Source organism: Rutilus rutilus, assembly GCF_951802725.1.
Source record: "Rutilus rutilus genome assembly, chromosome: 25".
Lineage (NCBI taxonomy): Eukaryota > Metazoa > Chordata > Actinopteri > Cypriniformes > Leuciscidae > Rutilus > Rutilus rutilus.
The window spans coordinates 17436737-17450970 of NC_140229.1; the positions used below are offsets into that span (position 1 = coordinate 17436737).

General features: G+C 38.1%; 3 protein-coding genes across 3 annotated transcripts; all 3 read right to left on the minus strand.

Annotated features, from left to right (window-relative positions):
* Window positions 1-2370: 2370 nt before the first annotated feature.
* Window positions 2371-4758, minus strand: LOC311284817 (protocadherin alpha-3-like; the record flags this gene model as incomplete). Its single annotated transcript, XM_084400029.1, has 1 exon — window positions 2371-4758. The coding sequence occupies one exon, from the start codon at window positions 4756-4758 to the stop codon at window positions 2371-2373; it is 2388 nt and encodes a 795-aa protein (XP_084256155.1).
* A 1732-nt stretch (window positions 4759-6490) lies between these two features.
* LOC311285528 (protocadherin alpha-2-like) lies at window positions 6491-9298 on the minus strand (the record flags this gene model as incomplete). Its single annotated transcript, XM_084401202.1, has 1 exon — window positions 6491-9298. The coding sequence occupies exon 1, from the start codon at window positions 8864-8866 to the stop codon at window positions 6491-6493; it is 2376 nt and encodes a 791-aa protein (XP_084257328.1). The 5' UTR covers window positions 8867-9298.
* Window positions 9299-11179: 1881 nt separating this feature from the next.
* On the minus strand, window positions 11180-14234 carry LOC311284818 (protocadherin alpha-2-like; the record flags this gene model as incomplete). Its single annotated transcript, XM_084400030.1, has 2 exons — window positions 11757-14234; window positions 11180-11185 (listed from the first exon to the last, which is right to left on the minus strand). Exons 1-2 carry the CDS (start codon window positions 14145-14147, stop codon window positions 11180-11182), a joined length of 2397 nt encoding a protein of 798 aa, XP_084256156.1. The 5' UTR covers window positions 14148-14234.

Sequence of the window (14234 nt, forward strand, 5' to 3'; positions counted from 1 at the left end):
CACAGACTGAGGAGAAAAAAGAGGTGAGATTCTATGAAACCTTGATTTGCATGTGTATATGTCGGGACTTGGGTAGAAAGCCTGATAAAAAAAATATTTATATATATATATATATAGATGAAGACTTCAGATGCAAAAGCCTCTAAGTCTGTCTGAAGTTTTTGTTTAATATTAACATTTTTATCAGGCTCCTATGTATAGGTTTCTACCCAAGTACCGACATTTCTGAATGGGCTGAGGCTGGGATTTAGTGAGTTTGAAGTGAAAGTATTTGATGAACGTATACTATGTGCAGAGAGCATTCACTCAATATTATTATCTCATTTTTGACAGAGGTGGCTTTTAGAGGCTTTTGCATCGGATATATAACACTAATATATCTCTGTCCTCTGTCATGTCTGCAGTTTAATGTCATTAAAATGTAAAATATATTTGCCTTAGAGTCAACTGTTTAATTTTTGTGATAATATAATAAAACATGACAAATTGTGCAGGCAATATTTGGCCAGGCCGTCATACAAAGTAATTATGAACACATGCGAAAACAATAGAGAACCAATGAAATATTAATAACTGATTATGTTGTAGTCAGCGTTTTTCTGTGAGATTTTTGTTTTTGCATTTTTTAAGAGTAAAATAAAACCTTTAAATAAAGCCTTTTTTTTTTGCCAAATAATTTTATCAGATAGAAAATACCTTAACCAAGTTTAGTGTTTTAAAATATTAAAGAAATATATACAATATCTTCCTCATATTTTTGATGGTTTAATTGATCTATCCCCTTCCAGACCACTTTTGGCCACTAATATGACAAATTACAATAAACTGCAGCCTGAATGTCACATTTATCGGAATAATGTGTCATAATAAATTAACAATTTAATAGCACTCTCATGTGAAAACTCACAGGGGTGGAAAGTAAAATGTCATGGTGCCACTAAAGAATTCATTGCATCTGTCTGTTCAGAAGAGGGATCAGTGGAATGAGACATTCAAACAACAAGAACCAAAATATAGTTAGAGATGAATCCCACATAGACCAAACTAATGTCATTAAAGTAACAAACTTGTGTGAATTATTTAAACAAATATAAACATAATAAATAAATAAATAAATAAAAACACTGTAAGCACAGCAGCATGAGATGGGTTGCACATAGAGGGAAAGAGAGGATCAGTTTCTTTAAACAGCATAAATACTGCTGTGTCTTTTTCTCATAGAGTCTGCAGCATGTCCCACTCATTATGCATTGAGTGGAGGGGGCTTGAGAGAATTCGATATAATGCAGGTGGGACTGCAGCACTCCAGCAGCCCAGAGACCCACAGACTTCTAATCCATCTATCTCCCTCAACCAGCCGGGCAAAGCAGAACCCAGTACTGACCCAATTGCACAGAAATTTACATGGGCCCTGATCCCTGTCCTCTCTCAAGGACTAAGGGAAAAAAAGACTCAAGAGGCATGACTAACTATGAGACGAAGGAACATGGAGCATATGTCTGAGACCAACCAACTCACATTAAACATACATATTTACATTTATGCATGTAGCAGACACTTTTATCCATATATTGGCAGTATCACTGAACATGCACAAAAAAGTGCAGAAAGTGTAAAAATAAAGCATTTGGTGACTTAACATGCAAAACTCTGTAACAAAACCAAAGTTATACAAAAACTCTTAAATAAATCACCAACTCAATTCTGTATTCTAAGCAGTAGGTTAGTGAAGCTTATTAAACATCATTTAAATTCTCTTTGAAGACTAGGGAGTAGCTGTCGCAACCTGCTTGAAACTGCAGTTTAATGTAATTAAAGAGTTATAATTAAAACAGATGTCTTTGATTAATTAATAATCAAATCATTAAATCTTGAGTGCAATATGAGAGCAGTACTACCAAACTCTTGGTGTGCCTGTGTATCAGTGAGGTGGTGCTGTCCATCACTGGTGGTGCTGAAACTACACTACATTGTTTTGTGTTTTGTCACTAAGTTGTGGTAATAATTGAAACAGGAAAACTCTAATCATATAAATGTGATGGAAAGAATGGTAACAACTTGCTAAAACCAAGATGACTGCTATTTTTAAATCAGGTTCATTGATATAATTTACTTTAAGTAAACTGAATGTAGCAGGATTTGTTATGCAAGTTGCAACATCTGTGCATGAATCACATATTCAGCATAATTTTAAATAAGTGGCGGGCCAAAAATAAATGAAGAAAACTGAATGATGTTTTGCTTCACTTCTATAATTTTTCTAGTAACTAAATAAGAGCTAAAAACAAAACAAAGAAAAGCATGTGTATAGTGAATATGTGAATAGGCCATAGGCCAAGTGAAAATTCAGCTACTTCGTAAACCAAGGTCTTAAATAATGCTCACCTTCCCAGTGGTAGGAAGAGTTTGGGTTTGTGTAAAAGTATCTTCTCCATGAATGCTGACCAGTTCAGCTTCTGCAGACGGAAATGGTGAAGGGAAAACCACCATGTCGCTCTTCATTGTGTCTGAGCTAAAACACACGTCATATTGTTGTGTTGATTTGGAGTAGGACCAGCTTCCGTCTGGATGGGTGCTGATCACTGGAGCGCTGTACCTGCTGAAACTGCCGTCTGTCCTGTAGCATTTAGCTGCTATCAAACCCACGAGACTCAGTAAAAAGATGACTGATACTGAGACGATAGCGATGAGCAGATACACATTCAGATCTGAAAAACTCTCCTCTTTAACAGGAACTTCTCTGAATGATGTCTTTATGTCATCCAGACTCTCAACAACCACAACATCCATGGACATAGTCGCTGAGAGTGATGGCTCTCCATTATCAGACACTGTAATAATAAGTGGGTGAGTTTTTAAGTCATTGTCACTCATTCGTCTCTTAGTCTTTATTTCTCCAGTGCTGCTTCCAATGCGGAAGAGATTTGTTCCTCTGGGTTCACTTATATGATAAGACAGAAGAGCGTTATATCCAGAGTCAGCATCAACAGCTCTGATCTTGGCTACAAAGTATCCCGCTTCAGCAGAGTAGGGAATGTTCTCAGTATTAACTGATCCAGGATCAGAATAAGGCGGTAAAATAACTGGACTGTTGTCATTCTCATCCAGAATAAACACATTTACAGTCACATTACTGCTCAGAGGAGGAGCACCAGCATCTATGGCCTGAACATGGAAACTAAGGGTTTTCTGTTCTTCAAAATTGAAAGACTGTAGGTTATACAACTGGCCTGTCAATGAGTTAACACTAACAGAATGTATGCTTGTTGCTTTGTTATCCACAATAGAGTAAGAAATCTCAGCATTTTCATTTGAATCTCTGTCAACTGCTGATACTGTGTGAATAAGGGTTCCTGGTGGCATGTTTTCTTTTACATAGACACTAATGCTTTTTCCATTAAATTGCGGAGGATTGTCATTCACATCTAAAACATCAACATAAACCACACTGGTGCTGGAAAGAGGTGGGGTTCCCTCATCCACTGCTATTAGGGTAACATTATACTTGGAGATTTTTTCCCTGTCAAGCTGGCCTTCTAAAACAACAGAGTAATAATTTTTGTAGGAAGACTCAAGTTTGAAAGGTAAATTTCCTTGCAGCTTACAACTCACTTTCCCATTCGTTCCACCGTCCTTGTCTGAAACTGTGACCAGAGCCACAGCAGTGCCAATTTTTGCATCTTCCCTTAATGAAGACAGCAGGGATGTTATTACTATTTCTGGTGCATTATCATTTACATCTATGACTTCGATTAGTACTTTACAATTAACTGTCATTGGGGAAAGACCCTTATCATGGGCCTCTACTCTAAGTTCATAAAAAGCTTTGTCCTCAAAATCAATATTTCCTTTTACTTCAATCTCCCCAGAATCAGGACTGATTGCAAAAACATCAAGATTTTTTTCCTGACCATGACTGCTAAACAAATATGTTACTTCCCCATTTGGACCTTCATCCATGTCAGTAGCATTGAGTTTGATTATCTTAGTTCCTCGTGGTGTGTTCTCTGTCACACTGACTTTATAAAGAGGATTGCTAAACACTGGAGCATTATCATTTGTATCTAAAATGTTAACTATAATTTGTAATGTCCCGGATCTTAACGGTTTCCCTCCATCGGAAGCGGTCAAGACTAGTCGAATCACAGGTTCTCTCTCTCTGTCTAAAGCTTTTCGAAGGATTAACTCTGCAGACATGCCATGTTCACCACCCGGGTGCACTTCTAATGAGAAATGTTCATTAGGACTCAGTTTATAGCTTTTAACAGAGAAAGGTCCAACATCTTCATCCAATGCACTGATCAAGGAAAATGTGGCTCCTGGCTGCACTGATTCAGAGATATTCAAAACTTGAGTTTCAACAGGGAATGTAGGAGAATTGTCATTCACATCATTAACATTAACTATCACTCGGCTCAGACTAAGAGGGTGGTTAACTATCGCTTCAAAATTCAAGGAGCAGGATGGAGTATTAGGACATAGCTGCTCGCGGTCAATTCTTTCAGCAACATACAAGACGCCAGATTTCAGATTCACATCGAAATACCTCGTCTTCGTGCCGAATACAAGCTGAAACGCCCGTGATTCCAAATCTTGGACGTTTAAATGCATGTCCTTTACCACATTCCCAACGACAGTTCCGATATTTACTTCCTCGGACACGGAGTAGACAATCTGACCATCCGCAGGCACTGAAACACACATCACGAGCCAGAGGAAAATGAAATGCGGGAACGTAAAGTCCATTCTGTCTGCCATCCTTCCGTGTGAGACGCCAACGTGATCAAAACACTACACCGGTGATCAAAACTCTAAACACCCAGAATTAAAGAATGACACATACGGAAACATGCACGCGAAAAGCATCCAGATTGTGACGCCCGGTTACAGCACGTCACTCAGTCAAATTGTAGGCGGAGTTCAGAGACTATATGGAAATTATTAAAGTTTCGCGGTCTGCAGTGACACCACGCGGATTACGTGCGGTTCTGTGTGACGAAACCACACAAATATTATAGGCTACAGCACCACAAAACAAAATATCACCTAGAGTAAATTAAGTTACTACAGGAAAAGCTTTGTTTGTCTATTAAAAGTCTATATAAAATACAGACTACACCAAAACACAGCACAACTTCAAACGCGCGTGCGTTCAAAATGCAGTAACCAAAATCAGTGTAAAATGCATTATTTAGTTTGAATACATTGGGACAAACCGTTAATTATAGAGCTTTTTTTTCCCCCTCAATAGTCTCGTATTACAAATGAACTTATGTCCCATTTGAAATTCACTTAATTCTGTTATAAGATGGTATGAAAATATAAGATGGTATTCAAAAATAAATGAATAAAATACAAAATCGAAAAAGTATATTTGTTCTTGAAATTTTAACGCTGAAAATTAGTGACACTAATTCAGAATCAGATAGCCTATGAAACTGTATTGTAAACATACTAGCATGAAGCTATGAACAGAGGGGAAAAAATCAGCTAAAAAATTATAGATTTTCATTACAACTGGCTATTTTATGGCCATTTATCTTTCTGTTTACTTAAACAGAACACTTGTTTTCAGATTTACTTTCACAGTCCTCATGTAGACTCTGAAATATGTGACAGCCTTCCAACAATGCACATTTCCAACAACAAGACTCTTTTTACTTTCCCTGGAACAAACTATATGACCTGAAAAGAACGATAGACACAAGATGCTCTCAGAACAGCAAAAAAATAATAATTATAAAGAAATTATAACATGGCAAATGTAGTGCTTGTTTGGCATTACATCCACCCTGGCTGACATTTTATCCCTTGCACGACAACCTACAATCTGATCAGCAGTGACAAGACTAAATGGATGTTATGTACATCTTGGTACCAACATAAAGATATATCCTATTAGAAAAATGGAACTGGAATGTCAATGTAACACTGGAGTAAACAATGCTGAAAACAATCAGTGTATGTGTGTGTACTCTACTGAACACAACTGCCCATTCACAACTTTCCTTAGCGTGATATGTGACCCTGGACCACAAAACCAGTCACATGGGTAAATTTTCTGAAATTGAGATTTATACATCATCTGAAAGAAAATCTGGAATCTGAGGGTGCAAAAAAATTTAAACATTGAGAAAATCGCCTTTAAAGTTGTCCATTTATGTTTGCGATTGTGCTGCATTCACTCACAAAAATAAATGTTTTATATATTTATGGTGGTAGGAAATTTACAAAATATCTTCATGGAACATGATCTTTACTTAATATCCTAATCATTTTGACCCGTACAATGTATTGTTGGCTATTGCCACAAATGTACCCGTGTGACTTGTGACTGGTTTTGTGATCTAGGGTCACATATATGAAAATGAACAATTCCACGTACTTAAACCATGTTTCAAAAGCACACATTCACTCACATAGTAAAACTAATCCAAACTGCTACCAAGAGTCGGTGATGATACTATTTTCAAACTGTAAGATATAAGTTTTATCTTACCTTGCCAGTGCTTGGAAGAGTTTGAGTCCTATTAAAAGTGTCTCCTTCATTAATGCTGATTAGCTCTGTGTCTGGCAATGGAAACGTTGTGGGGAAAACGACTACATCACTCTTTATTGTGTCTGAACTAAAACACACGTCATACTGTTGAGTAGATTTAGAGAAGGACCAGCTTCCGTCTGGATGGGTGCTGATCACTGGAGCGCTGTACCTGCTGAAACTGCCGTCTGTCCTGTAGCATTTAGCTGCTATCAAACCCACGAGACTCAGTAAAAAGATGACTGATACTGAGACGATAGCGATGAGCAGATACACATTCAGATCTGAAAAACTCTCCTCTTTAACAGGAACTTCTCTGAATGATGTCTTTATGTCATCCAGACTCTCAACAACCACAACATCCATGGACATAGTCGCTGAGAGTGATGGCTCTCCATTATCAGACACTGTAATAATAAGTGGGTGAGTTTTTAAGTCATTGTCACTCATTCGTCTCTTAGTCTTTATTTCTCCAGTGCTGCTTCCAATGCGGAAGAGATTCGTTCCTTTGGGTTCACTTATATGATAAGACAGAAGAGCGTTATATCCAGAGTCAGCATCAACAGCTCTGATCTTGGCTACAAAGTATCCCGCTTCAGCAGAGTAGGGAATGTTCTCAGTATTAACTGATCCAGGATCAGAATAAGGCGGTAAAATAACTGGACTGTTGTCATTCTCATCCAGAATAAACACATTTACAGTCACATTACTGCTCAGAGGAGGAGCACCAGAGTCTGTTGCCATCACTTCAAACTGAAATCTTTTTGTTTCTTCGTGATTAAATGATTGCAAACTGAATATTTCTCCACTCAATGAGTTTATATTGATCAGTGTTGTTACAGGAACACTGGAGCTGGAACTGTCTAACAGTGAATATGAAAGTTCTGCGTTCTCACCAGTGTCTGAATCATCAGCTGTCACTTTTGTCACGAGTCCTCCAGCTTGACCATTCTCACTTAGAAAAGCGTTAATAACGGGTGCTGGGAAATGTGGGGCATTGTCATTAACATCAGAGATATGTACAGTTATAACAGTGCTGCTGGAAAGAGCCGGAGTTCCTTCATCTGAAGCTGTAATTGTGATGTTATACTGAGAAACACTCTCTCTGTCCAGAGGTCCGTCTACCACTAGAGAATAATGATTGTTATATGACGTCTCCAGTTTGAAAGGAAACGAGCCTTTCAGCGCACAGTGAACAATGCCATTTTTACCTCCATCTTTATCAGACACTGTGACTAAAGCAACTGCAGTTCCTGACTTTATGTCTTCTTTCACAGTTTCCAAAAGAGGAGTCACAATTATCTCTGGTGCATTGTCATTTTCATCCATAACTTCTATTAAAACTTTACATTGGGTGCTCTTTGGTGGACTGCCTTTATCTCTTGCCTGAATTCGCAGTTCAATTGCAGCATTTATCTCATGGTCTATTTGACCCTTTACAACAATATCCCCGGTTTCAGGAACCACAGTGAATAGACTTTGCTTTTTTATGTTTCCATGTTCAGCTATGGAATAAATAATGTCACTGTTGGTGCCCTCATCCAAATCAGTAGCAGTCAAAGAGATGATTTTTGAACCAACAGAAACATTTTCTCTCACCTTGATCTTGTACAATGGTTTGCTGAAGATAGGCCAGTTGTCATTTATATCCAGTACATTCACTATTACACTTAATGTGCCTGTCTTTGCAAGCTTTCCTCCATCAACAGCTGTTAGTACAAGAGGAATAACCGCTTGCTTTTCACGATCTAAAGGTTTTTGGAGCACTAATTCAGCAGATAAACTTTGCTCTTCAGTTTGCACGTCAACAGAAAAGTGTTCATTCTTGCTCAGTTTGTAGTCTTTAAGTGCATTAATGCCAATGTCGTTATCTTCAGCTACAGGAAGATGAAATCTAGCTCCGGAAACAACATCCTCGGTAATGTTTATCATTACAACGCTGTCCACAAAATATGGAGCATTATCGTTAACATCCAGAACATTAATTTCAATACGATAAAGACTATGAGGATTTTGAACAATAGCCTCCAAATTAAGAGCACATTCCTGGTTAGCGAAGCATAATTCCTCCCGGTCAATTCTTTCATTCACGAACAACGCTCCCGTTTTCAAATTCACGTCAAAATATTTTCTGTTGGATCCGGATACAAGCTGCAAGATACGAGATTCCAGCTCCTGAACACTGATCTTGAGATCTTTTGCTATATTTCCGACAACAGTTCCCTTGTTTACTTCCTCCGACACCGAATAGATAATCTTGCCGAATGAAAATTGCCATAAACCAAAATGAACAGCTGTTATGACCCAAAAATATCTTAAGATTTCCATCGTTGTTCCTTCAAAGCTTCAAAGATGAATCATCTTTAAAAAAAACGTATGTGTGTCTTGTTGCTGACAGGCTCTTCGTCTCGGAAGCATGTAGGCTACTGTATAATACCTTATCATTTGCTCATGGCAATAATAGGCGGTTGCTCTTCCACTATAGGGGAGGAGCCTCATTTTAATACGAGAAGTGCTTCAAATTCATGGTCTACAACGACATCGCGCGTTTTAACTGCATGCTGAATGGGGATATTTTATTTAGAATGCAATATTCCACACTTCAAATCTATAATGAAAAAAAAAAAAAAGAATTATAGTGAATTGCAAAGTATGAATGCAAATAAAAATACATATTTTGGGTAAAGATCTGCAGCACTCGCTATAATAAGTAAATTATGATCATAGTAGGAAGCTAATTAAATAAAATATATTTACATCTGACCAAGATCACAAAATGTACGGAAAGAAAAGCGAGGATGAGGTGTTCTTTGTCCATGGTGCTGAAGACCCCCTCTCTCAAAAAAATAATCGAAGTACCCTTAAGTTTATAAATGTTTAATATAAACAGCATAATAACTTGATTATAAGATGCACACTATGATTTATTGTTATTATTATTATTATTATCAGTCGTCATCGTCTTTTGTTGTCTTTATTAAATATAAATCGCATTTTCTTGCGTTTTATTTAGCATCGGAATTTGTACTTGACTTTTTGTTGTCATTGAAAAATAGCAACGAGGAAATTGTTATTCAGTTCAGCGAAATCAAAGAAAAGAAGCGATAAAAAATTGTTTGCAAATACCAACACAACTTAAGCGACAACAACAAAAATATTTCAAACTCCACAAATTTTACACAACTAGGGTTCCAAAGTCTTCTTACCTTCTCGGTGGTAGGAAGAGTTTGTGTGCGCGTAAAAGTGTCTTCTCCACTATTAATGCTGATCAACTCCGCGTCTGCTGGTGGAAACGGCGAGGGGAAAACGACTACATCACTCTTTATTGTGTCTGAACTAAAACACACGTCATACTGTTGAGTAGATTTAGAGAAGGACCAGCTTCCGTCTGGATGGGTGCTGATCACTGGAGCGCTGTACCTGCTGAAACTGCCGTCTGTCCTGTAGCATTTAGCTGCTATCAAACCCACGAGACTCAGTAAAAAGATGACTGATACTGAGACGATAGCGATGAGCAGATACACATTCAGATCTGAAAAACTCTCCTCTTTAACAGGAACTTCTCTGAATGATGTCTTTATGTCATCCAGACTCTCAACAACCACAACATCCATGGACATAGTCGCTGAGAGTGATGGCTCTCCATTATCAGACACTGTAATAATAAGTGGGTGAGTTTTTAAGTCATTGTCACTCATTCGTCTCTTAGTCTTTATTTCTCCAGTGCTGCTTCCAATGCGGAAGAGATTCGTTCCTTTGGGTTCACTTATATGATAAGACAGAAGAGCGTTATATCCAGAGTCAGCATCAACAGCTCTGATCTTGGCTACAAAGTATCCCGCTTCAGCAGAGTAGGGAATGTTCTCAGTATTAACTGATCCAGGATCAGAATAAGGCGGTAAAATAACTGGACTGTTGTCATTCTCATCCAGAATAAACACATTTACAGTCACATTACTGCTCAGAGGAGGAACACCAGAGTCTGTTGCCATCACTTCAAACTGAAATCTTTTTGTTTCTTCGTGATTAAATGATTGCAAACTGAATATTTCTCCACTCAAAGAGTTTATATTGATCAGTGTTGTTACAGGAACACTGGAGCTGGAACTGTCTAACAGTGAATATGAAAGTTCTGCGTTCTCACCAGTGTCTGAATCATCAGCTGTCACTTTTGTCACGAGACCTCCAGCTTGACCATTCTCACTTAGAAAAGCGTTAATAACGGGTGCTGGGAAATGTGGGGCATTGTCATTAACATCAGAGATATGTACAGTTATAACAGTGCTGCTGGAAAGAGCCGGAGTTCCTTCATCTGAAGCTGTAATTGTGATGTTATACTGAGAAACACTCTCTCTGTCCAGAGGTCCGTCTACCACTAGAGAATAATGATTGTTATATGACGTCTCCAGTTTGAAAGGAAACGAGCCTTTCAGCGCACAGTGAACAATGCCATTTTTACCTCCATCTTTATCAGACACTGTGACTAAAGCAACAGCAGTTCCTGACGTTATGTCTTCTTTCACAGTTTTTAGAAGTGGAGTCACTGTTATCTCTGGTGCATTGTCATTTTCATCCATAACTTCTATTAAAACTTTGCATGCTGAATGGGGATATTTTATTTAGAATGCAATATTCCACACTTCAAATCTATAATGAAAAAAAAAAAAAAGAATTATAGTGAATTGCAAAGTATGAATGCAAATAAAAATACATATTTTGGGTAAAGATCTGCAGCACTCGCTATAATAAGTAAATTATGATCATAGTAGGAAGCTAATTAAATAAAATATATTTACATCTGACCAAGATCACAAAATGTACGGAAAGAAAAGCGAGGATGAGGTGTTCTTTGTCCATGGTGCTGAAGACCCCCTCTCTCAAAAAAATAATCGAAGTACCCTTAAGTTTATAAATGTTTAATATAAACAGCATAATAACTTGATTATAAGATGCACACTATGATTTATTGTTATTATTATTATTATTATCAGTCGTCATCGTCTTTTGTTGTCTTTATTAAATATAAATCGCATTTTCTTGCGTTTTATTTAGCATCGGAATTTGTACTTGACTTTTTGTTGTCATTGAAAAATAGCAACGAGGAAATTGTTATTCAGTTCAGCGAAATCAAAGAAAAGAAGCGATAAAAAATTGTTTGCAAATACCAACACAACTTAAGCGACAACAACAAAAATATTTCAAACTCCACAAATTTTACACAACTAGGGTTCCAAAGTCTTCTTACCTTCTCGGTGGTAGGAAGAGTTTGTGTGCGCGTAAAAGTGTCTTCTCCACTATTAATGCTGATCAACTCCGCGTCTGCTGGTGGAAACGGCGAGGGGAAAACGACTACATCACTCTTTATTGTGTCTGAACTAAAACACACGTCATACTGTTGAGTAGATTTAGAGAAGGACCAGCTTCCGTCTGGATGGGTGCTGATCACTGGAGCGCTGTACCTGCTGAAACTGCCGTCTGTCCTGTAGCATTTAGCTGCTATCAAACCCACGAGACTCAGTAAAAAGATGACTGATACTGAGACGATAGCGATGAGCAGATACACATTCAGATCTGAAAAACTCTCCTCTTTAACAGGAACTTCTCTGAATGATGTCTTTATGTCATCCAGACTCTCAACAACCACAACATCCATGGACATAGTCGCTGAGAGTGATGGCTCTCCATTATCAGACACTGTAATAATAAGTGGGTGAGTTTTTAAGTCATTGTCACTCATTCGTCTCTTAGTCTTTATTTCTCCAGTGCTGCTTCCAATGCGGAAGAGATTCGTTCCTTTGGGTTCACTTATATGATAAGACAGAAGAGCGTTATATCCAGAGTCAGCATCAACAGCTCTGATCTTGGCTACAAAGTATCCCGCTTCAGCAGAGTAGGGAATGTTCTCAGTATTAACTGATCCAGGATCAGAATAAGGCGGTAAAATAACTGGACTGTTGTCATTCTCATCCAGAATAAACACATTTACAGTCACATTACTGCTCAGAGGAGGAACACCAGAGTCTGTTGCCATCACTTCAAACTGAAATCTTTTTGTTTCTTCGTGATTAAATGATTGCAAACTGAATATTTCTCCACTCAAAGAGTTTATATTGATCAGTGTTGTTACAGGAACACTGGAGCTGGAACTGTCTAACAGTGAATATGAAAGTTCTGCGTTCTCACCAGTGTCTGAATCATCAGCTGTCACTTTTGTCACGAGACCTCCAGCTTGACCATTCTCACTTAGAAAAGCGTTAATAACGGGTGCTGGGAAATGTGGGGCATTGTCATTAACATCAGAGATATGTACAGTTATAACAGTGCTGCTGGAAAGAGCCGGAGTTCCTTCATCTGAAGCTGTAATTGTGATGTTATACTGAGAAACACTCTCTCTGTCCAGAGGTCCGTCTACCACTAGAGAATAATGATTGTTATATGACGTCTCCAGTTTGAAAGGAAACGAGCCTTTCAGCGCACAGTGAACAATGCCATTCTTACCTCCATCTTTATCAGACACTGTGACTAAAGCAACAGCAGTTCCTGACGTTATGTCTTCTTTCACAGTTTTTAGAAGTGGAGTCACTGTTATCTCTGGTGCATTGTCATTTTCATCCATAACTTCTATTAAAACTTTACAATGTGTGCTCCTTGGTGGGCTGCCTTTATCTCTTGCTTGAACTCGCAATTCAATAGCAGGATTTTCCTCGTAATCAATTTGCCCTTTTACAACAATATCTCCTGTCTCAGGGATAATGGTAAAAGTGTCTTGTTTCTTTCCGTGACCAGCAAATGAGTACACAATTTCACGATTTATTCCTTCATCCAAGTCAGAGGCAAACACAGATAAAACTTTAGTACCAGCAGCAACATTTTCCTTCAGTTTGACTTTGTAAAGAGGTTGACTGAACACTGGGTTATTATCATTAGCATCCATGACGTTTATAATAATATTTAAAGTCCCTGATTTAGGTGGTTTTCCTCCATCTGTCCCGGTGAGAACTAACTTAATAGTCGCTTGCTTCTCTCGATCTAAAACCTTGTTCAGCACTAACTCTGCAGACACACTCTGGTCTTCACTCTGTGTATCGAGACTGAAATGTTCATTCGGACTCAGTTTGTACTCTTTCAGTGAATTACTGCCAACATCAGAGTCCTCAGACACAGGGAGAGGAAATCTCTCTCCGGGATTGGCTGTTTCAGTTATATTTATAGTAAATACTTTAAGAGGAAAATGTGGCGCATTGTCGTTTATATCCAAGATCTTAATCTCCACCCTGTAAAGATGATGAGGATTTTCAGCGAGGGCCTCTATATTCAAAGAGCATTTCTGGTTCGACATACATATCTCCTCACGGTCAATCCTTTCATTAACAAACAGCACGCCACTTTTCAGATTTACGTCAAAATACTTCTTATTTGATCCAGTCACGATCTCAAACATGCGAGATTCTAGGTCGTGAACGTTCATGTTCAGGTCTTTCGCTATATTGCCAACAACTGTTCCCTTATTTACCTCTTCCGGTACGGAATAGACGATCTGAGCAAACGCAGAATCCAGCAAAGAAAGGAAAATTATAAATCCACTCTCGAAATATCCCGTAAATGCCATGATGGTGATTCACAATGGGGTAATGACAGTAAAAACAAAAAAATAAACGCACGAGAATTTTCTTTGCATTCAGACAACACGAGACGG